The 24896-nt window shown below is 43.9% G+C and overlaps 1 protein-coding gene and 1 pseudogene across 1 annotated transcript in view; one reads left to right on the forward strand and one right to left on the reverse strand.

The window, feature by feature from the left end:
- Nucleotides 1–5280: 5280 nt before the first annotated feature.
- TASP1 (taspase 1) overlaps nucleotides 5281–24896 on the reverse strand; it is a 315861-nt gene continuing 296245 nt past the window's right edge. Inside the window, exon 14 of the mRNA XM_061435626.1 lies at nucleotides 5281–5559. Within this exon, the coding sequence (XP_061291610.1) occupies nucleotides 5536–5559 (24 nt within the window). The 3' untranslated portion in view covers nucleotides 5281–5535. The remainder of the gene's footprint in view (nucleotides 5560–24896) is intronic.
- Nucleotides 8599–8860, forward strand: LOC133258828 (cytochrome c oxidase subunit 7A2, mitochondrial-like; annotated as a pseudogene).

Raw genomic sequence — 24896 nt, forward strand, 5'->3', positions numbered from 1 at the left:
AAAGTGAAGTCACTCAGTCATGTCCGACTCTTTGCGACCCTGTGGACTGTAGCCCACCAGGCTCCTCCATCCGTCCATGGGATTCTCCAGGCAAGAATACTGGAGTGGGTTGCCATTTCCTTCACCAGGGGAATCTTCCTGATCCAAGGACTAAACCCAGGTATCCCGCATTGCAGGCAGACGCTTTAACCTCTGAGCCACCAGGGAAGCCTCCCCTATCATGTCATCTCAGATAGGGACAATTTTATCTTTTCTTTTCCAATCTGAATGGCCCTCATTTCTCACTCTTGGTATGGCAATGGCTGGGACTTCCAGGATGATGTAGAAGAGGAATAACATGATTAGATATCCTTGCCTTTCCAATCTTATAGGAAAAAATGTTGTCTTTATCCATTAAATATGATATTAGCTAGAGGATTTTTATAAATTATAATTCTCAAGTTGGAGATGTTGGTTTTATTCCTCGTTAAGAATGTTTATCATGAACAAATATTAAATTTTGTCAGATGTTTTTCTAAACTATTGATATGATTATGTGGCTTTTCTTCCTTTAAGTATTAAAACATTGGATGATGTTGATTAATTTTTAAATACTGAATTGACCTTGCACTTGCTAGATAAGCCCCAATTGGCTTTATGTGTGGTTAAATCTGATTTTTCTAATATTTTTGTAGATTTTTAAAAGGTATTTTGGTAGGTTTTTGCATCTGTATTCATGAGGGATATTGGTCTGAAGTTCTCATTTCTTATAATGCCTTTGATTTTGGTATCAAAACAGTAATGGTCTCATAAAACGAAGTTAGAAGTGTCGTCTCGGGCTTTCTTGGCTCAGTGGTAGAGAATCTGCCTGTCAGTTCAGGAGACACAGGTTCCACCCCTGGGTCTGGAAGATCCTGTATGCCATGGAGCAACTAAGCCTGTGTGCCACAGCTACTGAGCCTGTGCTCTGGAGCCTGGGAGCTGCACCCGCTGAGCCCAGGCGCTGCAACTACTGAAGTCTGCACACCCTAGAGCTCGTGGCCCACAACAGAAGCCACCTCACTGAGAAGCCCACACACTGCACCTATAGGAAAGATGGAGCAGCAACAAAGACACAGCACAGCCCGAGATAAATAAATAAGACTCCCTGCGCCATCTTTACCAAAAAGAAGAAGTGCTACCTCTCCCCCCTGCCCCCTTTTTTTTTTCTGGAGGAGATTTTATAGAACTAGTGAAAGTCACTCAGTCATGTCCAACTCTTTGTCACCCCGTGGACTGTAGCCCACCAGGTTCCTCTGTCCTTGAAATTCTCCAGGCCAGAATACTGCAGTGGGTAAGCCGGTCCCCTTTCCACGGGATCTTCCCAACCTAGGGATCAAACCCAGGTCTCCTCCCTTGCAGGTGGATTCTTTACCCTCTGAGCCACCAGCAAATAAATAGTGGACTATGCCAACAACAACAACAACAACAACAAATCCAAGCCTGGAATTTTCTTTAGTGGAAGATTTTTAAACTATGGATTCAACTGATGTACTAGTTATAGGACTATTCAGCTATATTTTTTAAATTGGGCGAGTTTGGTAGTTTACAGATTTTGAGAAATGTCTTCCTTTCATCTACACTGTAGAATTTAAATGCATTGACTTGCTGATACTCTTCCCTTATTATCTTTTTCATGATTGTGGAGATCTGTATTAACATCCTTTCTTATAGTCCTGACACTGGCAATTTTTATCTTCTCCCTTTTTTTTTTTTCTTTTATCAGTCTTGCTAGAGTTAATTTATTTTATTGAACTTTTTAAAGAACCAGCTTTTGGTTTAATGAATTTTCTCTATTGCTTTTCTCATTCAATGTCATTGAATTCTGCTTAGATCTATAGGATTTCCTTGCTTCTGTTGCTTTGAGTTTGTTTTTCTTGCCCTCATTTCTAGTTTCTTGAAGTTGGCCTTCCCTGGTGGTTCAGTACTAAAGAATATACCTGCAATGCAGGAGACTCAGGTTCAATCCCTAGATGGAGAAGATCCCCTGGAGGAGGAAATGGCAACCCATCCCAGTATTCTTGCCTGGAGAATCCCATAGACAGAGGAGCCTGGTGGGCTACAGTCCATGGGATCACAAAAGAGTCAGACGCCAGTTAGACAACACCAAACTTGAAGTTGGATTGACTTGACTCCCTATTTCCTGGTATAAGCATGTAATGCCTTAAACTTCCATCTGAGATCTGCTTTATCCGCATTGCACAATTTTGACACGCTGTGCTTTCACTTGTTGTTTTACGTATCTTCTAATTCTCTGTGTTTGTCTCTTCTGTTTCCTTATTCCTTAATCCTTCTTTTCTACTTTCCTTCCTGCTTTTGATTGAATAGTTTTAGTGTTCCAAGACATTTTCCCACATCTCAGATAGACATTTCCCACAAGTCAATGTCCCCCTGACTCAAGGCATAGCCCCAAATAACAAGATTATTAAGGAGTTTCATGCTTTACGAAAAGCCACCATGCTCACATCTTAAAGCACATACTCCCATGGAACAGGAGTGATGATTTACATTATCAAAAGATTTAAAGGGTCTAGAGTGGACTATTGGAGAAGGCAATGGCACCCCACTCCAGTACTCTTGCCTGGAAAACCTCATGGATGGAGGAGCCTGGTGGGCTGCAGTCCATGGGGTCGCTAAGAGTCAGACATGACTGAGCGACTTCCCTTTCACTTTTCACTTTCATGCATTGGAGAAGGAAATGGCAACCCACTCCAGTGTTCTTGCCTGGAGAATCCCAGGGACGGGGGAGCTTCGTGGGCTGACGTCTATGGGGTCGCACAGAGTCGGACACGACTGAAGCCACTTAGCAGCAGCAGAGTGGACTATGCAGTCCCCTGTTCTGATAAAACTGCCTCCATTTTCTGTTAGAGAATCGCCTCTGCTCCACTCATAGTTCATGGGATTTGGGTTATATGAACTTAAACTTTTTAATTTTTGCTTAAACCAGTTTGAGGTGAGGTTTTTGTTGTTTTTTTTAATCCTCTGCAGAGAGACAGTCCTGATGATGAATACAAATTCCTGTACATAGGAAGCTCCATTGTGCTTTTAAGTTTTCTTTCTTTCTTTTTTCACTTTCCTTTTTACATTCTGTGATACTGGTCTGTAAATGTCACAAGGACCAGGATGATGACTCTCTTGTCCACCATACAGTGGTTTATGACCAGCACATATTTGTGGAATAAATGAAGGGCCACTGGTCTTCAACTGGAGTTGGCTGGTATCAGGGTGCAAATGGTTGGTGGACTCACTGAAGGTAATGAGGCTGGAACATGTTTCCTGACCACAAACGGGATGGTCCACAGACACTTCCCCACATTACGTCCTCTCTTGGACTGAGGCCATAACTGCACATTCATTCACCGTGTCCCTAGAGATCACAAAAATGTTATCCCATCCTGGACAACTTCGGACAGTATGCTTTGCAGTTTTTGAGGTAGAACTTATTTACTTGAGAACTGAATTAGCCTGTGATTTTTGTCTGTCAAAATCCACACTTGCATACAAGGTTGACTATATAATTTGGGGAGCTCAGTACAAAATGAAAATGTAGGGCCCTTGTTCCAAAAGCAGGGGAAAAATGTGCCAATAAATGTACTGAGATATGAAGTTCTTCCCTCTCTTCCACAGTAATTCTTGACTTGTCATAGTGCTTTTTATTCACCATTTAATGATATTTGAAGTAAATAAACATTAAATCAAGATCTTAAGTCAGTAGCATGAATCTCACCACTCATCTTTGCACACCTCAGTTTTAAGTGTAAATGTAAGAGCATTTAACCTGTGTAAGGAATCACCAAAGTACACATTTTGCATTTCATGACTGGTACATCCATATACATTTCATTCTTATCAGAACATTGGAGATGCTGCAAAAACTAACCCAAACATTTTAATTTCACTTCTTCATACACTCATGTTCTAACAGTCTCCACTTAGGACTCACTGATGAGTTAGGAAGGATGAGAGGAAAAGGAGCAATTATACATTGTCCAAGCTTTTCCCTCCTTTTCATGTCATTTTCCGCAAACACAGTTGGCTAACAGATTTCTTGATTATGTGTGTTTCTTACAAAGCCATTTCCTCCTTTCTGCAGCAGCTTCTGGTTTCAACGGCAAGCGTGGCTTCCCAGGATATCAGTGCTCTGACTTGCTTTGTATGCCCTAGACGTGCATTCAGGCATCCAGTCTTGCTCAACTTGCATGCAGCACAGGCGCACCCGAATTCTGTGCTCACAGGCCACCACGAACATTCTATGAGAATGAACAGCAGCCCCACATGCTGAACACACCTCTTCTGCTCACGTGCAACTTCAGACTTCACTTACACAGGTTAAAAGATAAAATTATTAAGATTGCCCAAGATAGCCATGGCAGAGCACTCAACAAAGTGTGGGACCCTTGGGAGCACAGGTCCGTGCAGCTGCCTGAGTCACAAGCTCACGAAGCTGGCCTGGCCTGTATGTTGTCGAAATCAGCAACAGTGTGAGTCTCCATTTTGTACTTGTTTTATTGCTCTCCCCACACTTGACCTCCTGGGAAATCTGCAGAATCCAGTGTGACATTTTGAGATCATTAAGCATTTGACAGGGGAGGAGAAAGAAATTTAAAGCAAATGTGTCAGGAGTCACACCTAATCAAAGATCAATCCAAAGGCAAGATAAAAGCACTTTGGAAAATACAACATGAGTCCATAGCAAGATAGGGTTTGATCCCAAACATTTTGGGAACAGGTCGGTTATGTCAAGGAACACATAGACGCTCTCTAAAACATCCTGAAACAAAAATATTCACATTTTTTTCCACCTGTCACAATCCCTTTACCCTGTCTCCTTTCAAAAAGACAGAGCTGATGTTCCATATGTAAGCTATAATGTTCAAACTTAAACAGCTTAGTGATATAACTGGATTGTAGTCCATGTGAAAAACAGTACCTCATTGTTCTATCAACAAGAAATAAATCTTATGACAAATTAAAGGTAATATCCCTTTTATGCATTATAAAAATATGCTTTTGTTTCATTTTTATTTTTGAAATCTTTTAAGAATGCATCACACATTTACCTTCTTAAAAAGAGTGTTCAGATTCCTATTTGACCTTTCCTAGGGGACTAAGGATTATTATGTCAAACATCAGTTATCATACTTTCGATTGGATTCAACAAACATTTACTCAGGAGCATTTATAGGCAAGGCACTGTGCCAAGACATTTAATGGCTGTCTTAGTCAATCTGGGATGCTCTAACAAATGCACCACAGGCTAGGTGACTTATAAATGACAGAAATTTATTTCTCACAGTTCTGGAGTCTTGAAGTATGAGGATACCAGCAAGTTTTGATGAGGCTTTTGGTGAGAGCCTTCTTCCTGGTTTGCAGTCAGCCAACTTCTCCTTGTATCTTCACATGGCAGAAAGAGGACTAGCTGGCTCTGGCCTTTTCTTATAAGGGCACTAACTTCACGGATGAGGGCTCCACCCTCATGACATAACCACTTTCCAAAGGCCCAACTTCTGAATATCATCACATTGGGATTAGAGTTTCAACCTGTGGGATTTGTGGGAATACCGTCAGTTCATTGCAATGGCCCCTCTATTTGGTTTTTACGATTCAACTAGAGAGATAAGGCAGACGTGTAAATTCAAAATTCCTCTCAAAACACAGCAAGTGCTATTGCATAAATCTAAACAAGTACCATGAGGACACAGAAAGAGAGGGAGAGAATGTTATGGGAACCCAAATTGGTCCTAAAGGATGATTTGTGATGGCAAGAAAGGGTGTGCCATGTAAGAACTTTATGAGTCAGAAATGGAAATTCCGGGGTGTGAAACATTGCAGAGTAGTTTGTTGGAAGTAAAAAGTGAAAGTGTGAAAGTGTTAGTCCCTCAGTCATGTCTGACTCTTTGTGACTTCATGGACTGTAGTCCACCAGGCTCCTCTGTCCATGGAATTCTTTAGGCAAGAATACTGGCTGCTGCTGCTGCTAAGTTGCTTCAGTCGTGTCCAACTCTGTGCGACCCCATAGACGGCAGCCCACCAGGCTCCCCCCACCCCCCCCCCACCCCCACCTCTGTCCCTGGGATTCTCCAGGCAAGAACACTGGAGTGGGTTGCCATTTCCTTCTCCAATGCATGAAAGTGAAAAGTGAAGGTGAAGTGGGTTGCTATTTCTCCTCCAGGAGATCTTCCCTACCAAGGAATAGAACCTGGGTCTCTCACATTGCAGGCGGATTCTTTACCATCTGAGTCACCAGGGAAGCCCATTTTGTTGGAACCTCAGGTCATATGTTTGGCGATATATGAAACAGTGAGGGAATATTAAATATTGTATCTACAGATAATGGGGAGCTGAAGATGCTTTTATAATAAGAAGGTAGCACCAGTGTTACACTTCAGTGCAGCTATGCTTTTTGAAACTTGTTTGTACTTGTAGGAACTGCCGTACTATTATGTGTTATTTTAACTTGTTATTATAAGTTTTCTGTCACTTTTTGGTATGCCAGCTATTCTTGATACTTTCAGTATATATGACTACATTCAAATCTAACTTTCTACTAAAATTCTGTTTCTGGTCTACTAAAAGCTAGGAAACTAAATAGCCAAGATTATTAGAATTCTCTTTAAATAAACACACACAGGCCATGAGAAATTTACTGAAATTTAATATCTCTCTAGATTTTTATTTCACTTAGTAAATAGCAAGGATTCACCTTTTAATGTATAACTTTGATTCCAACAAACAGTAAGACTTCTAAAGGAAACTTTTGATTAAAAATAGTGGAATTGGCCACAGCTATCTTTTCTTTCTACCCAAATCTTATTGAAATGATAGCCAAGGAATTTAAAAAATAAATTAATCAACAAGGTCAAAGAGGAGGAGAGACGATTTGTTATAAATGCTTTCAACAAATTTTTGGAAGGTGAGAAATAGATGGAGAAACAGTAATTACCTTGGCAGAAGGAAGAAAGGAGAAAGCCAATTGCTTGCAGACAAGTGGGAACAGAGCTGCTTCACCCTGAAGGAACTCTGAGTGGCTTGGGGTTTATAAAGCAATGAAAATTCCAAAAGGGAGGCGAGAGTAAAGACCAGTGTGGAAAGGGGCATCTGTTGGAAGTCTGCCGATAGCATGTTTGAGCCCATAATGTCTCCTCTCCCTCCGTGTGCATCTATGCGACTACCCTTTCTTTGCTTCAGGGCAGAGAGTTGGAGATTGTCTTCAGAGGACTCGGACTTGGCAAGCAAGCCCTGGGAAATGCAGAGGTGAAGTAAGAGCAAAATAAAGGTCCATGTGTCATACTGCAGGTGCCCCGACCCCCTTTCCCCACCTGGCTTCCAGAACTCCTTTCACCCGTGCAGGCATACGCACACAGACACACACACACACACACCCCGGCAGGAGATCCAGGTTACCCTCTAAAGGGTCCAGAGAAAAGACCTATGGATGATGACATTTGGGAGCGCTTCAGTGAACCAGCGATTCACCCTATGGTAGAGCTTCCCCATGCAGTCTTAGCACCCCCAATCATCATGCCTCACTTCTGAATACAGACTGAGTGGTTTTCTTCTTCCTGACACCAAATATGTGGTATCTTTTCCAACACCATTTCTCTAACTCTCCGAAACCAACTAGGTGTCCAATGATTCAAGTCAGTTTTACCATCCACCTAGAGTTAAAGTCTGATCCCCACAAGTTAAAGGGTTCATTTCTACAAGTCTACTCCACATTAGAGGCCAGTCATAAGTCTCAGGCCTCCCATATTTCTGACCGACCAGCTTTTATATAAATTGAGTGTTCTCATAAACCCCTCCTTGGGTTTGACAACTTGCTGGAATGACTCACAAAACTCAAGAAAGCACTTTACTTACTATTACTGGTTTACTACAGAGGGTACAAGTCAACACGGCCAGATGGCACAGATGCCCAGGGTAAGGCATGGGGAGAAGTTCACAGGACTCCCATGCCTTCTTCGGGCGCACCACCCTCCCTTGGCACCTTTAAGTGCTTACCTACCCAGAAGCTCTCTGAATCCTGTGGTTTAGGATTTTCATGGAATTTTCATTACATAGATGTGATTAAATAATTGAGCACTGGTGATTCAACTTGATTCTCAGCTCTTCACCCTTCCCCAGAGGTCAGTTGTTGTTGCTGTTCAGTCAGTAAGTCATGTCTAACTCTTTGCAACCCCATGAACTGCAGCACACCAGGCTACCCTGTCCATCACCATCTCCCAAAGTTTGCTCAACTCATGTCCACTGAGTCAGTGATGCCATCCAACCATCTCATTCTCTGTTGCCCCTTTCTCCCCTGCCCTCAGTCTTTCCCAGCATCAGAGTCTTTCCCAATGAGTCAGTTCTTCACATCAGGTGGCCAAAGTATTGGAGTTTCAGAGGGTAAAGCTAAGAGTCCCAACCCTACAATCATCACTTGATCTTCTTGGGGATGGAACAGCTGCCATTTTGAAGCTATCTGGGCTAGTCTATCTGAAATGGAACAGAATTCATGTAGGAATAAATTAAAATTTTTTAAATATTATTAACATTCTCATATAAAAATTGTCATGGTTGGTGGGCAAAAATTGAGCCAAGATGCTACAAAATCTACAGACTCTTGGTCAGATTGCCCAGAGGACCATAAGTATTGATTCACACAGGCAGTTTGAAAATAAAGTTTCAGAGAAACAAAAGTTGTTTCAGGAGTATAACAGAATTCCAGTGCATGTAAAAGGTGGGAAAGCTGATGCCCTTGGTATAGAGCCACCTTGATTCTTACAGTTGATGGAACAGCAGATGCCAGCTGTGGTTTATATATCAGCTGGCTGTGGATTCATTTCTCAAAAAGCAGGATTGACTTCAGTTTATTCTCCCATGAATCAGTCAGTTCAATACCATTAGCTCTCTGTGGACCAATAATCTGATAAATAACTGAGTTCTTTGAGGATCTATATTTATTTACTTGTACTAGTTAGTTAGTTCAGTCTCTCAGTCGTGTCCGATTCTTTGCGACCCCATGAATCACAGCACGCCAGGCCTCCCTGTCCATCACCAACTCCCGGAGTTTACTCAAACTCATGTCCATCGAGTCGGTGATGCCATCCAGCCATCTCATCCTCTGTCATCCCCTTCTCCTCCTGCCCCCAATCCCTCCCAGCATCAGAGTCTTTTCCAATGAGTCAACTCTTTGCATGAGGTGGCCAAAGTATTGGAGTTTCAGCTTTAGCATCATTCCTTCCAATGAACACCTAGGACTGATCTCTTTTAGAATGGACTGGTTGTACTAACTGCCGCCAATTAAGCAGGCTTTACCATGAAAAAAAATTCCCAAATAGAAAAGAAATGAAAGATTTCATCCCCAAAGAGCAGGTTGCTATATATACATATATATATATAAAAGCAGAGCTCTTGAAAATGAAAAATATGGTGGTGGACATTTTTTTTAAATTTCATAGAAAGTTGGCAAAGGTGAGTAAAGTTCCCAGAGAGAAGAGGCAGAGATCAAGGAAATATAAACTAAGAAAAGAAAGCAAAATAGTGGATTAGCACACTATCCACCATTATGAGTTACAAAAAGAGCAACAAAACAAAAACAAAAAAAAGAGGGAGAGAGAGAGAGGAGAGGAAAGTATCAAAGAAACAATACAAAAGCAAGTTCCCAAGATAGAAAGACATTGGTTTTCGTTGAAAGAGTTCTCTGAGGACTCTAGGCTGTAAAGGATGAAAATTTTACAGCAAAGAACACAAGTGAGAAATGTATGAATGGCGGGGTGAATAAGAAGGTCCTAAAAGTCTCCAGAAATTAAAAATAGATCATATAGTCATTAGGTAGGAAGACTCCAGATGGACGTTGAGTTATGCTATGGCTTTTGCAATCTTGAGAAAGACTGAGTTTCACGTATGTGCTGCCCTTGAACTCAGAAGAGCACCTCACACTGGGGCTTGATGCTGTGGTCACCATTTTTTTAATATTAACTTTATCCTTGAACCTGTGTTTTCTGAATGAAGTCTGACAGGACAGGGGTGCATGCAGAGAGTTGTCTCCTGGCCGGTCCTCACCTCCCTGGCCTGGGCTCCTGGTTACCTGTTCCCTGACCCCCACCCGGAGAAGACTATACTCACTCACCCACCCAACCAGTACCCCATGCCTGAGGGTGTGTGACATTAAAACAGCAAAGAAAAACACCCATGTGAGGATGAAAGAGAAAGGTCACAAAAGAAAGAAAAAAGCTTTTTTCCTGCTTTTTGAGGGAAAAAAAAAAAAAAGCTTCACATTATCATTTTCACTGGGCCCCATGAAATATGTGGCCAGTCCTGGTTTCAATTTAGAGACTGCTGGAGAAGCAAGAATTTTTTCGTACCTCAAAAGCTCAACTGTGAATATCACCAGAGATAAAAAGAGCAGGTCCTCCTAACGCTGGTGGATTTTATAACGATGTCAGGATGGTTCCAATGTGGATGCCCATCCTATGTGGAAATTTCTGGTTCTAATGCGTCTTTTCTGAGCCATGCGCTGGCTGTGGAATTAGAGTGCTGACGCCAGACCCTGGATTCACATTTGGACAATATCTGACCCCCAAGAAAAGATGGTTTCAGACAGAACTAGATCCTCCCATGGGAATCCATGAGTGAATGCGGGGGCTTAGTGGAGTTTTCGCCATTGGAATGGAGGCATTTGCATTGGGACAGTTTCTCGGGGTCTTCAAAATTCCAGTTGGAAATTCAAGTTACAGCAAAAATCATCTCAAGGAGGATGAGACTCTGGAAATGACTTCCAAGAATGAACATGACTTCCTTCTCTGGGGAGTTTGAGGAGGAAAAGCACTCTCTTGGTGCCAGAGCCAAAGGGCAGAAGGCGTGAAACACTCAGACTGACCCTGTACCCCCTACCCCCACCCCTCCGCTCCCCACCTCCTGGGTCTCCGGTTTGCATTTTCTCAGACACCAGGGGCATTGCCGGCTGTGAGAATAGCCAAGTCTCGACCTTGCTTCTGAAGTCAGTCCTGCTACTTGCTTCACCACGAGCCACTTTCTGGCAGAGCTGAATTCTCCCCCATCTCCCCCTCAGCGGCCACCCCCGGAGCCTCAGGCCTCACCTGATTTGGTGACCTGACGACTGCCCTCAACACAGGGATTTGCATCGTAAATTGCCACTAAGAGGCCCCTGATACACGTCTTCCTCACAAATTTCTGCTGTCGTGCTCCTCAGGCAGAAGCTGGTGTATCCACTCGTGGCAGGCTGGTGGCGCATCAGACAGGTTCTATTAACTTGGTTGCCAGGTGGTAACCATATTACTTCACGCTTCCCGGGAGATTTTGTGCAACACGATTACCTTTGACAGGTCTTGAATGGGACAGCAATTTTCAGCAAATGTTTTCAGTAACCAGAGGCCAGAAGGAAAGGAAATGGGAACGCTTTGGTTCAACTCTGAGTGTGGCTCTGACAGCTCTTCAGCACCTCTGTAGTGTTAGAAACTGGAATTCTGTGGAAATTCGGGCACGTGGGCCTTGATGGAAGGTTGCTGAGCAGGGCCAATGGTTCCCACTGTATTTACGAGAGAATGTGTCCTCACACGGGGTAAAAATTCCTTATCTTGGGGAAGTTCTTCAGAGCTGCAGGATACAGTAGAGTTTTCTTTCATCGGGGTTTCATGCTAAAAATATCTTATCCTTCTTCACACTAATCGCACACTGAAGATGTTGATGTGCACTTCTTGGACTCGCATGAGTTTATAGCACCCTCAGCATTCCTGAAGATGTAGGTCAATTCACACTCCACGTATTTAGTTTTTAGTTTCAGGAAAAAGAGACTAAAAGTCATCACAAGTGGGTTATTCAAGATCTGGTCTTACAGGGGCCCTGGTGACTGAGTAGTAAAGAAGCCACCTGCCAATTCAGGAGACACAGCTTCAATCCCTGGTCCAGGAGGATCCCACACACTGCTGAGCAACTGAGCCCATGCACCACAATGACTGAGCCCGTGCTCTAGAGCCCAGGAACTGTGGCTACTGAGCCCACGCACCCTGGAGCCCATGGTGCACAAGAGCACCGCCCTGCAACAAAGGGTAGCCCTGGCTCACCACAGCTAGAGAAAAGCCCACATAGCAACGAAGACCCAGCATGGCCAAAAATAAGTAAAGGCAAAAGGTTAATTTTTTTTTTAGTCTGGTCTTACAGAGTAAGAATATGAAAGCCAGTCGCTTCTCCACACGCCCCCACCCCCACCAGTATCACCAACACACACACACAAGACACATGTCACTTTCCAAGATAATACAAAACAAAATACCCACAGTATCTAGTCACACATCATGGGAAAAGAAAAGAACCATCTGGTTCCCGAAGAATCAGGTAGTAAAAGGCTTGATTACACACAATTGATAATTCTGGGGTTGAACATAAGGTCAGGCGGCCTTGACCACATCCCCAGAATGGACTCTGATTCACATCCCGCTGGCCTGGTGCAGAGCACAACTTCCCTAGGGCACACCCAAGAGAAGAGCCTACACTTTGCTCCCATTTCGTGAGCAGAGTTTTACAGACAAGTTTCCTTTTGATCTCCAGTCACTAGACACATGATATCATCAGCTCTAAATGAAGCCACATTTTCCCTCTCTCCCAGTGCTGGTCTCGTGGGCAGGGGAAACGCCGGCTAATCTGTAACATGCTGCAGATTGCAACATCTCTTGGTGTCACCGTCCGTCACCTTCTTATTTGGCTTACTGGCCATTTTGTCAATAACAGTTACTTGGGGAATCGATTTTGATTATAAACTTTTCCTGCATACCTCATCCCAACCAGAGTTTGACTTTTGGCCATTACTGCTTTTGAACTTGTTTCCATGTGTCTCCAAACTTTCTTTTCTTGTCCATGACCTTTGGGCAGAGAACAACAGTCCCAAAAGAGATCTGCAGAGAACATCATAGAGAATAACTCATTTAGACCTGCTCCTTGTTTCCCCAAAATCACAAGAGGTGGTGTGTCAACCTTTTATAATGAACGTGAATCTTCTGCTTGGTTTGAAAGATAAGAAAAGGAAACACAACAGTCAGCATGTGTGTAATCAAGCCACATCACGCACAAGGACAAAACAGTAGGTTGAAGTCTTTTCTGTGACTACTTTAATAATAATAGCCTAAATCAGTTTCAGCAACAGTCCTTCCAATGCATATTCAGGGTTGATTTCCAGGATTGACTGGTTTGATCCCCTTGCAATCCAAGAGACTCTCAGAGCCTTCTCCAGCATCACAGTTCGAAAGCATCAATTCTTCAGCACCCAGCCTTCTTATGGTCCAACTCTCACATCCATACATGACTACTGGAAAAACCATAGCCTTGACTATATGGACCTTTGTCAACCAAGTGGTGTCTTTGCTTTTTAATATGCTGTCTAGGTTTGTCATAACTTTCCTTCCAATGAGCAAGCTTCTTAATTTCGTGGCTGTAGTCACCATTTGCAGTGATTTGGGAGCCCAAGAAAATAAATGCCACTTCCACTTTTTCCCCATCTATTTGCCATGAAGTAATGGGACCATTGGTTAGTTAGGCTAATATTTTCTCACTTGGTCATAGGTCACAGTTCTAACCAATGAGACCCAAATAGAAAAAAGAAATCTCCTAAGGGAATTTCTGTGAAAACTCTGGATTCTCCTCTTCCTCCTTTGATTAGAGTTGTAGCATATATCTCAGGACTCTGAGACACCACAACAATGAAATTCAATGTGTTAAGGATGACAACGTGGGCACCTGAGCATCACTGAGCAACTGAACCAATGCCAGCAACCTCCTACCTTTAAACTCCTTATCAAGTGGGGAAATAACTGCCCACTTATATAAGCTGCTGCTAATCGCATTTTCTGCTACATGCACTATTCCTAAGTGATACACCTAATCACCTAGAAAAAGCTTCATTTTATCAACATATACTGTTCTAAGGGTTTTTGTTTTGAAAGAGATAAACAACCTGCCTTCTTGTTTAACCCCAAACTTTTCAAATTTGCCATTTAAATTAACTTTAGTAATAACTGTATTTTTGTAATAACAATAATAATAATAACTGATGTTCTATGGCACTTAGGTTTCATTATCTCATTAGTCTTATCTCCATTTTTCTTTGGTGGTGGGTTTTTTTGTTTTTTTTTTTTTTTCTAGCTGTGCCTCTTGGCTTGTGGGACCTTAGTTCTCTGACCAGGGACTGATCCCAGGCCCACAGCACTGAATCCTAATCATTGGACTGCCAGGGAATTCCTCTTTTATCTTCATTTTAAAGTAAGAAAACTGTGACTATAGTTAACAATACTATACTGTATAGTTGAAAGTTCCTAAGAGAGTAGCTCTTAAAATTTCTCATCACAAGAAAAAAACTTTTGAGCAATGTGAGGTGATGTATATTAACTAAACTTATTGTGGTGATTATTTTGCAAATACATAAATCATGTTATTCACCTTGAACCTATACAGTGTTTTATGTCCATTATATCTCAACGAATCTGGAAAAAAGAAAAGAAAGAAAACTGAAGTGCAGAAGAGACTGAAGCTGTCCAGGAAGTAGTTGGGACTTAAGTTCAAGTACTGTGGTTGTAAATACTTCCCTCTTTCAGTCATATGATGTGCTAAGTCTTCTTCAGTGAAGTCCAGCAAAGACTCAAACCTACTGTTTGGAGACTGAGTCAACAGGAGCTTTCCCAAGGTCAATTCTAAAAGCCAGCTGTGATGTCAACCACATCAAGAGCAAGGTTTATTTCCTAAGCAGTTCACCCAGACAGAGCCTCGTGGCCCCAAGGCCCATCATTGTATGAGGTAGGACTTGGTTCCAGCAGTGGAGTGCCTGTTGGTGTCACATTAAAATTCATACAGTGAAATCCTAGTCCCAATATAATATTTGAAACTTGGGGGCCTTCGGGGGGTAATTAGGGTGGAGCCCTGGTGGATGGAACTAGTTATAAGAAGCAGCTAGGGCGCTAGTGAGCTTTCTTTTCTGCCATGTGAGGATACAACAAGAAGATGGCCACCTGCAAATGAGAAAGAGAGCTGTCACCAAGAACTCAAGCACGCTGATACTCCGACCTCAGACTTTCAACCTCCTGAGCTGTGAGAAATAAATGCTTCCTGTTTAAGTCATCCAATTTAAGGGATATTGTTATAGCAGCCTGCACTGACTAAAACTTTTCCCAAAATGTCAGAGAAGAAGTACGCTAACTTTTCCTAGTCCTCTAGACAGTGGTCCCCAATCTTTTGACACCAAGGATGGATTTCATGGAAGACAATTTTCCCACAGACAGGGGTCAGGGGGGATGGTTTGGGGATGATTCAAGTACATCACATTTACTGTGGGCTTTATTTCTATTATTATTGTATCAGCTTCACCTCAGATCATCAGGTGTTAGATCCTGGAAGTTGGGGAACCTTGCTCTAGAAATAGGATACTTTCATCCTTCCTTTTCTAATACCTTTCATTTATTTAGGTAACCTCAAATAACCTCAAATTTGGTTTTTAAGTACATGAACCAATCTTTTATAGCATAATAATAAAGAAGCTAGCCTCTGTATTCAGAGAAGGCAATGGCACCCCACTCCAGTACTCTTGCCTGGAAAATCCCATGGACGGAGGAGCCTGGAAGGCTGCAGTCCATGGGGTCGCTGAGGGTCGGACACGACTGAGCGACTTCACTTTCACTTTTGACTTTCATGCATTGGGGAAGGAAATGGCAACCCACTCCAGTGTTCTTGCCTGGAGAATCCCAGGGATGGGGGAGCCTGGTGGGCTGCCATCTATGGGGTCGCACAGAGTCAGACACGACTGAAGTGAGTTAGCAGCAGCAGCCTCTGTATTTACACAGAGCCAAATTCCATTGTGGCCCCACTACCTACTAGGTATGACTTTGAGCAAGTTATTAGTAACTTCCTGGGAATTCAGTCCTCTTGTCTACAACACAGGGATAATATATTCACAATATTTCAAGGGAGTTTTGAGGATTAAATGAGATACTGTGAACCTAAGAATGTGAAGCTCATACATATAATGTTTTATGCATATTTCTGATGATTCCTGCTATCTCTTCCAATTCTATAACTCAGTAACAGGAAAAAAGAAATTGAAGTGGGTACAAATGTAAATGCGTATCTTTCAACTCTTTACTTTCTATCAATAACACCTCTCCCCTTATAACCTGGTTTTTCTGGTGCCAGATTCACTGATGGTTGATGTGGATTTAGTGCATGTCTGCTTTGTGGCCATCAAGGTGGCATAACCCTCTACCAGCAAAAAGACTACAACTCACTGATGGTTCAGATGATGGTTAGTGTCTTTTAGCAATAAAGTGTTTTTTTGATGTATGTACTTTTTTTTTAGACATAATGCCGTTACATACTTGAGAGACTACAGTAGAGCGTAGACCTGTTACATGCACTGAGAAACCAAAAACTTCTGATTTATTGCATGACTCAATTTATTGTGATTTCCCCTGACTGTGGTGGTCTGACACTAAACCTGCAGCATCACTGTGGTGTGCCTGTCTATACCGGGAAGTTTGGGTTACTGCTGAGGGGTCAGCAGTGAAACTAAGGAAATGTGTAATCATCAGAGATGCCAGCTTCTGACTACTGCTATTGGCATGTGCTAGAAATTTGAGTTCTGAGAAAGACAGTGGCAGCGGCCTGAAGAAGGGAAATCATAATACCATTGTTTGCGCCAAACATCACGAGACAGATATACTTTATAAATATTATTCCTTATCGCATCTCTATTAGGTCGGTTCCATTAGCCTATTTTGTAAGTGAGGAAATAGGAGTTCTGAGAAGTTAAATCGCACACCTAAGATCATGGTTCTAGAGGAGAGGGGAGTCAGGCTTTGAACTGAGGTCTATCCAACTCTAACACCAGGAAGCTAAACCACTAAGCCAACTGTCCAACTATGACTCCAGTACCAGAGAGGCCACTGCACAGGTTGGAAGACCTGAGTCTTCTGAGCTTTCAATCTTCTCTTTCTATATGATCTGAAGCAACTTATCTGCTTTGTTTGAACTTTGTAAAGTCAAGGTTGATGATAAATCAAAGGAGATGACGTGCATATGAACGGGTTCAGCAACCAGCCACAACCAACTCTTCTTCTGAAGTCCCTTTCTCTCACCTCCTCCTCCCCACAGTGATGAACTTTAGTTGGCAGATCAGTTGCTCTTGCTACCTTTACAAACAACTCCAAAACTTAGTGGCTTAAAACAAACACTTGTTGTTTGTTATTTTATTATTTTTCAGACTTCTATGACTGGCTGGATGTCTCCTTACATAGACTCTCTCATGTGTCTGGGATCCAATGGGAGGGTCAGCTGGGGGCCAATGATTCTAGAAGGGCCACAGTTATATGCTGGGGATTTAATGGCAGTGGGTCAGGCAAGGAGGTGATGCACCGAGTGTCTCAGTCTCTAGCAGGCTGGCTGGGGCTTGTTCAAATGGTGGTCACAGAGAACTAGAGAAGGTGTGCAAAGCCCAGGTTCACAGCTAGCATGTGCTCACCTCCACATTCTATTAGCTGAAGCAGGTCACAGGCCAGCCCAGATGCAGTGGGGGCGGAAACAGATTCAGCCCTTGGATGAGCGGAGTGCAGACTCACGTGCACAGTCAGGAAGGGCACGTGGCATCGGAACCACCAGGGACTGCTGTCAGCCAGTTCTGCAGAGCCACTCATGTGCTCAGCATTCTCGAGTTTTCTCTGCCCCAAGAACCAGACGGTTTGTTTTTCCAGTAGGGCACAGATTGCAGGTCTGGTTGGGTTGTTTGTTTTTGTGATTGTTTTGACTTTTAGCTATTTCCAGGATGTTTCTTTCAGAGAGGAAAAGGGCTTAGTTCTATCCCCATGATCTGTGACAGCCAAGGAAACCATAAACAAGATGAAAAGACAACCCTCAGAATGGGAGAAAGTAATTGCAAATGAAGCAGCTGACAAAGGATTAATCTCCAAAATATGGAAGTAGCTTATGCAGCTCAATATCAGAAAAACAAACAATGCAATCAAACAATGGGCCGGAGACTTAAACAGACATTTCTTGAAAGAAGACATACAGATGGCTGATGAACAGATGAAAATATGTTCAACATCACTTATTATTAGAGAAATGAAAATCAAAACTACAATGAGGTATCACCACACACTGATCAGAATGGCCATCATCAGAAAAGCTGCAAATAATAAATGCTGGAAAGGATGTGGCAAAAAGGGAACCCTCTCCCACTGCTGGTTGGAATGTAAACTAATACAACCATTATGGAGAAGAGTATGGAGATTTCTTTAAAAAAAAAAAACAAACTAGCACTACCATATGACCCAGCAATCCCACTACTAGTCATATACGCTGAGAAAACCATGGTTGAAAAAGACACAGGTACCCCAATATTCACTGCAGCACCATTTACGATAGCCAAGACATAGGAGCAACCTAAATGTCCATCAACAGATGAATGGATAAAGAAGTTGTGGTACATATATACAATGCAATATTACTAAGCCTTAAAAGGAACACATTTGAATTAGTTCTGCTGAGGTAGATGAACCTAGAACCTGTTATACAGAGTGAAGTTAAGTCAGAAAGAGAAAAACAAATATCATATATGAATGCATATGTATGGCATCTAGAAAAATGGTGAACCTATTTTCAGGGCAGGAATAGAGACTCAGATGTAGAGAACAGACTTATGTACACAAAGAGGGCAGGAGAGGGTGGGACGGATTGAGAGAGCAGCACTGGGATATGTACATTACCATATGTAAAGCTAGTGAGAACTTGTTGTATAATACAGGGAGCTCTATGACAACACAGAGGTGTGGGGTGGGGTGGGAGGTGGGAAGGACGTTCAAGAGGGAGAGGACACTTGAATACCTATGGCTGGTTCATGCTGATGTATGGCAGAAACCAAAACAACACTGTAAAATAATTATCCTCCAATTAAAAATAATTTTTTTATTTTTAAAGATGAGCTGTGACAGAGTGTTGCTTTGTGGTCAGAGGTCCTGGAACCTGGGGCAGAACCAGCAGAGACTGAGACAGGCTCTTGGGGCACCAGAGGCTGCCCTTTCCAAATAAGAAGATGTTGGTATTTTCCTCTGAGGCACGTGGAGCTGCCCCACAGCCAGGGTTTTCCACATCAAAATCTTGACCAGAGCTCCCCGGCCTTGCCGGGGACCAGGGAGAGCTCACCTCACCAGCTGGTTGGAAGCACTCCCAGCCTGATGGATTTGTGGAACTCCGGCTGGCCCTCAGTGATAATATTTGGCTCACGCTTCCTCTGCTTTAAAGTTTGGATATTGCACAAGACGTACAAAAGGTGGCAGAGAGCCTTGGAATGTCCCTTTGATGAAATCACCCTGGGGCCTTTTGCAGGAGGATGAGAGGGTCACATGCTCCCTACAGGGTCCTCCTGATGGAGTGTGCATACCAGGCGTGGGCGCTCACTCAGCTTGGGTCACTTCCCTCCATCTGGGCCTGGACAGGGAGAAGCTCGAGGCTGCGGCTGCAGAAAGGCAGGAAGGAATGTCTCAAGAAGAGGGAAAGTTGAGCTCATGCACTTTGCTGGCAGAACCTCTGAGAACAGGGCCTTCTTGGGAGAAACTATTGCAACACGGCTGAGAAGCTGCGAGGTCAGGGAGGGTCCTGGGTCACGGAGGGTTGTGGGGTGGGGGGGGAGTTGTCCAAATGTCTGTTCCTGGCCTCTGTTCCCTCAGGCAGAGTCTTGCATGGCGGCACCCCTGCGAGAGTGGGCAAATGAGAAACTTCACCATCACTCCACCCTACTCACACGTAGGTATTAAATGAGATCCGGCAGGAGGCCAGGACCATATCTGCCTGGAGGCTGCCTGGGGAAGCCAGAGCCTCCCCCAACACCACCCATGGCCACCTCACCCAGCACTCTCTGGAGGGCAGAGCTCAGCAGCACCTGCAGGAGGCCCAGCCTGGCTCTTGGGAAATGGCCCTGCTGGTCTGCATTCCCCGGGTTCTTGTTTCCTGGCTCTGGAGACAATGCCAAGTTCAGTTCTCACCCACAGGAAAGTTTCCAAATCGGAAAACCAAGGAGGTGCCACAAATCACACCCAGATCAGGGTACAAACAAAAGAAGCCCATCCGCTGTCTTTCCGTGTGTTTCTCCCAGATGGCTCCAGGACCCTGGCCTGAGGGCAGCAGATCTGGGCCAGGCAAGTGTGGCTCCTGCCTACTTCATGAGAAGGTCCTCCTGACCCAAGGATGGCCTAGCTCCTTCCTCAGATGTGCAACCCCCCGGCACCACCATCTGGCATTCTTGCTCCCCTCTAGGCCTCAGTGAAATGCAACCCCCCTCCTCCCACTCATACCCTGGCCCTTCACCTGGGACTCCATTTGCTGAGCATGTGCCCAGGTCTTCCAGCAGATGGCTGCAGCCAGCCGGGAGGAAGAAAGGCTGTACGGACCCCAACAAATAGGGTCCATTCCTGCAGAATCCAGAACCTGGGAGGATTTCTAAGTGGGCAGCCCCGTCTCCAAGATCCACCCCAAGAGCCAGGCTAACCTCACCCATGAGCTTTGCACACTCCCATATCATCAGCCACTTAGGAATGGCCTTCCTCTTGAGGATGTCCTGCTCCACCATTTTTTCCACTGCTTCACCAAGACCGAGTCCATCTTTCTTTGTATTTTGTTTTTTTATTAAAGACTACACTCTTTTTAGGAAAACAAATATCATATAATATTGCTTGTACGTGGAATCTAAAAAATGGGACAAATGAACTTGTTGCAAAACAGAAATAGAGACACAGAGGAAGAGAACAAGCTTATGAATTCAAAGGGGGCAAGGAGGGTGCGCTGAACTGAGATTGGGGTTGACATATATACACTAATATGTATAAAACAGATTAACTAATGAGAACCCATTGAGTAGGAAACCCTACTCAATGTTCTGTGGTGACCTAAAAGGGAAGGAAATCTAAAACAGAGGGGATATATGTATAACTGATTCACTTTGCTGTACAGCAGAAAATAACACAATACTGTATAGCAACTGTACTCCCATAAAACTTAATTTAAAAAAATAGAATATCCTATTTTTGGGTATCCAGTGGATCTTTTGGTTGTGTGATACTATCAGGACTGTCACCCTGAGAGGGAGAAGCATGACCTCTGAAGGCTAGGATGTACCCCTGATCTTGAACTCCAGGCTCTTGGAGGGCAGGTGGTGGGGATGCTCTCCAGTCTACAGTGTCTGGAACCCACACACATATGCCCAGACTGAATCTCCCAAGTTTCCTTCAACACAACCCTTAGACTTTTCAGATTCTAAAAGGGTGCAATTAACATAGAGGCAAAGGGAAGGGAGAGTGTCTGTGTAATAGGAAGGGAAATTGGGAGCAGAGAGATGGGGGAGATGCTCAGATAAATTACAGATTCTGAAGATTTAGCAGAAAGATCTACCGGTACACATCTCTGTGCCTAGAGGAGGCTTTCTGGAATGAAAGCTTTATTCTTTCAACAATCTTGTGGCTACAGTTGGTAACATCCAATTTACCAGGAAGAAAATACCAAGTGTGAAAGAGGACGTTCACTGAGGCCAAGTACTCCAGCATCTCTCATTCTCCTCCTGTCTCCCCAGGGCCTTGTCTTCTCCACACATCCCCGAGTCCTTCTGATTCTGTGTTCACCTGCCTCCAGGCTCGCTCAGCACCTGACATGATTAATGGGCCATGACAGGCCCAGGAAACAGCCCCAGCGCCTCCAAGATTTCTTTGGCTTTCTTTCACAGCAGAGGCCCTGCAGTCAGGATTCTACTGCACTCAGTCCATGCAAAGAGATCAGGCCTCTTACAGGTAAGCATGTCCGGTCAAGCTGCCCGCACCCACTCCCCGTCCACAGGGCACCTTCACACATTCCTGGGCTGGAGCCTGGAACCTGCCCTGATTCTACCTTTAAAAACCTGGTGAAATTAACACAACATTGTAAATCAACTAGATTTCAACAACAAAAATTTTTTTTTTGTTTAAAGAAAGAAAACCTGATGAAGATTTTTGAATCCTTTCCATCTCTTTTTTAAATTATAAAGACAATATAACCACATTACAGAAAACAAAGACACTGCATTTAAATTTTTGCTTTTATTTGTTTTGTCCTTATTTGTTCACAGATAGGTTTATTTTTCTTTTTCACATTCTTTTCCATTATGGTTTATTGCAGGATATCAAACATAGTTGCCTGTGTTATACAATAGGTCCTTGCTGTTCATCTATTTTATCTGGAGTAATTTGTATCTGCTAATCCCAAACTCCTAATTTATCCCTTCCCCACCCCCTCTCCCCTTTGGTAACCATGAGTTTGTTTTCTACCTCCATGTGTCTGTTTTGTATATAAGATCATTTCTGAGTCTTTTTTTTTTTTTTAAATAGCAGTAGTCAGAATGTAGAAAATTCTTTTGGCTCACTTTTTCTCCCCTCCATTGCCCTTTGTGATCTGGGAGGCCTCTGGGCCCAGGAGTCCACCCAGGGCAGAGTGGGTCAGGAGCCGCTCATAAGGCAGCGTCCTGGGGCTGACCGCGTCGTCCTCCTCCTTCCCTGTGAGAAGCTGGGGCGCCCTCGGCCTCCACGGGGCGCCCTCGGCCTCCACAGGGCGCCAGGAGAAAGCCGAATGGCTTCCCGGAAGTGAACACCCAGCCTATCCGGGGTCAGGGCTCCCGCAGGTTCCCTGGCGGCTCCGTGGCTGTCAGGGGGAGGTCGAGCTCGCGCCTTTTCCCAGTGGGTGATGCAAGGCTGGCCCTGCCCAGAACAGAGCCGTCAGTGTCTCTGGAGGACGGACCTTGGCGCCAGCTTCAGAGTGGGTGGAACACTGAGCTTTTGTTAGTGCGCCAGCCTCATCCATTCCACTGTTTCCATAAACCCAGCGGGTTTCCCTGACTCTGCCAGAGGTAGACTGGAAGGGGGAGCCCTTGTGTGAGCAGGACCCTGGGCATGGACCCTCACCACTGCCACAGCCTCCTCAGTGCCTAGACAGTCTCTTCACATGAAAACAGCTCCCTCCCAAGCCTGAAAAAAACGAATGAAGAGCGGGACTGTTTGGCCAACACGCTGGCTAAGAGAAACCTTGGAGGCAGCTCAACGGCTACTGCTGTTCCACAGGGGCCACGCGTCCAAACACAAATATTACACTTGGCAGTCTGGTTGTCTCCTGATTCACAACTTAAGATGGCGCTTTGGGGGGGTCATGTAGAAGTTGGGGAAGAGAGAGATGAAGAAAAAAGATACTAAGCCTCCTGGAACAAAGTGAGCTTTTGATTTCTAGACAGTATTGAACTGGTACTAGGGTTTAAAATCCACCCTGGTTAAAGGCTTCTTTTCTAGGAGTTTTTGGAGCAGAAGGAATTGTGTAGGTGCACCCCCTCCCCCAGCTCTTCCTGTTGGAGCTCTCAGGACAGAAACCTGAAAATAAAAATGGCAGTGCCTGGATTCTTGGGAGACTGACATCTAATCCCCACAACTCAAGACTAGAAGCCATGGCAGTCCACTTCATGAAGATTTTTCCTGCACCACTGTGTGGTACAGAGGACGAGATGGTTGCATGGCATCACTGACTCAATGGACATGAGTTTGAGCAAGCTCTGGGAGACGGTGAAGGACAGGGAAGCCTGGCGTACTGCATCCATGGGGTCACAAAAAGACGGTCATGACTGAGTTACTGAACAACATTGTGTCCTGTATTCTTTTATGAGATGGCCAGAGGTACAGCCCCAACAGGAGACAGAGGGGAGGCTCAGTTCAGTCAGTTCAGTGGCTAGTCATGTGTGACTCTTTGCGACCCCATGGACTGCAGCATGTCAGGCTTCCCTGTCCATCACCAACTCTTGGAGCTACTCAAACTCATGTCCATTGAGTCAGTGATGCCATCCAACTATCTAGTCCTCTGTCATCCACTTTTCCTCCTGCCTTCAATCTTTTCCACCAGTCTTTCCCAATGAGTCGGTTCTTCACATCAGATGACCAAAGTATTGCAGTTTCATCTTCAACATTAGTCCTTCCAATGAATATGCAGGACTGATTTCCTTCAGGATTGACTGGTTTGATCTCCTTGCAGCCCAAGGGACTCTCAAGAGTCTTCTCCAACATCACACTTCAAAAGCATCAATTCTCCAGCGCTCAGCTTTCTTCATAGTCCAACTCTCACATCCGTACATGACTACTGGAAAAACCATAGCTTTGATTAGATGGACCTTTGTTGACAAAGTAATATCTTTGCTTTTTAATATGCTATCTAGGTTGGTGATAGCTTTTCTTCCAAGGAGCAAGTGTCTTTTAATTTCATGACTGCGATCACCATCTGCAGTGATTTTGGAGCCCAAGAAAATAAAGTCTGTCACTGTTTCCCTTTTTTCCCCATCTATTTGCCATGAAGTGATGGGACCAGGCAGCATGATCTTAGTTTTCTGAATGTTGAGTTTTAAGCCAATTTTTCGCTCTCTTTTTTTACTTCCATCAAGAGGCTCTTCAGTTCTTCTTCACTTTCTGCCATAAGGGTGGTGTCATCTGCATATCTGCGGTTATTGATATTTCTCCCAGCAATATTGATTCCAGCTTGTGCTTCATCCAGCCCAGCATTTAGCATGATGCAATCTGCATTTAAGTTAAATAAGCAGGGTGAAAATATATAGCCTTGACATACATTTCCCGATTTGGAACCAGTCTGTTGTTCCATGTCCAGTTCTAACTGTTGCTTCCTGACCTGCATACAGATTTCTCAAGAGGCAGGTCAGGTGGTCTTGTATTCCCATCTCTTGAAGAATTTTCCACAGTTTGTTGTGATGCACACAATCAAAGGCTTTGGTAAGTCAGTAAAGCAGAGGTAGATGTTTTTCTGGAACTCTCTTGCTTTTTCGATGATCCAGTGGATATTGG

The sequence above is a fragment of the Bos javanicus genome, chromosome 13 (genome assembly GCF_032452875.1).
Source record: "Bos javanicus breed banteng chromosome 13, ARS-OSU_banteng_1.0, whole genome shotgun sequence".
Classification (NCBI taxonomy): domain Eukaryota; kingdom Metazoa; phylum Chordata; class Mammalia; order Artiodactyla; family Bovidae; genus Bos; species Bos javanicus.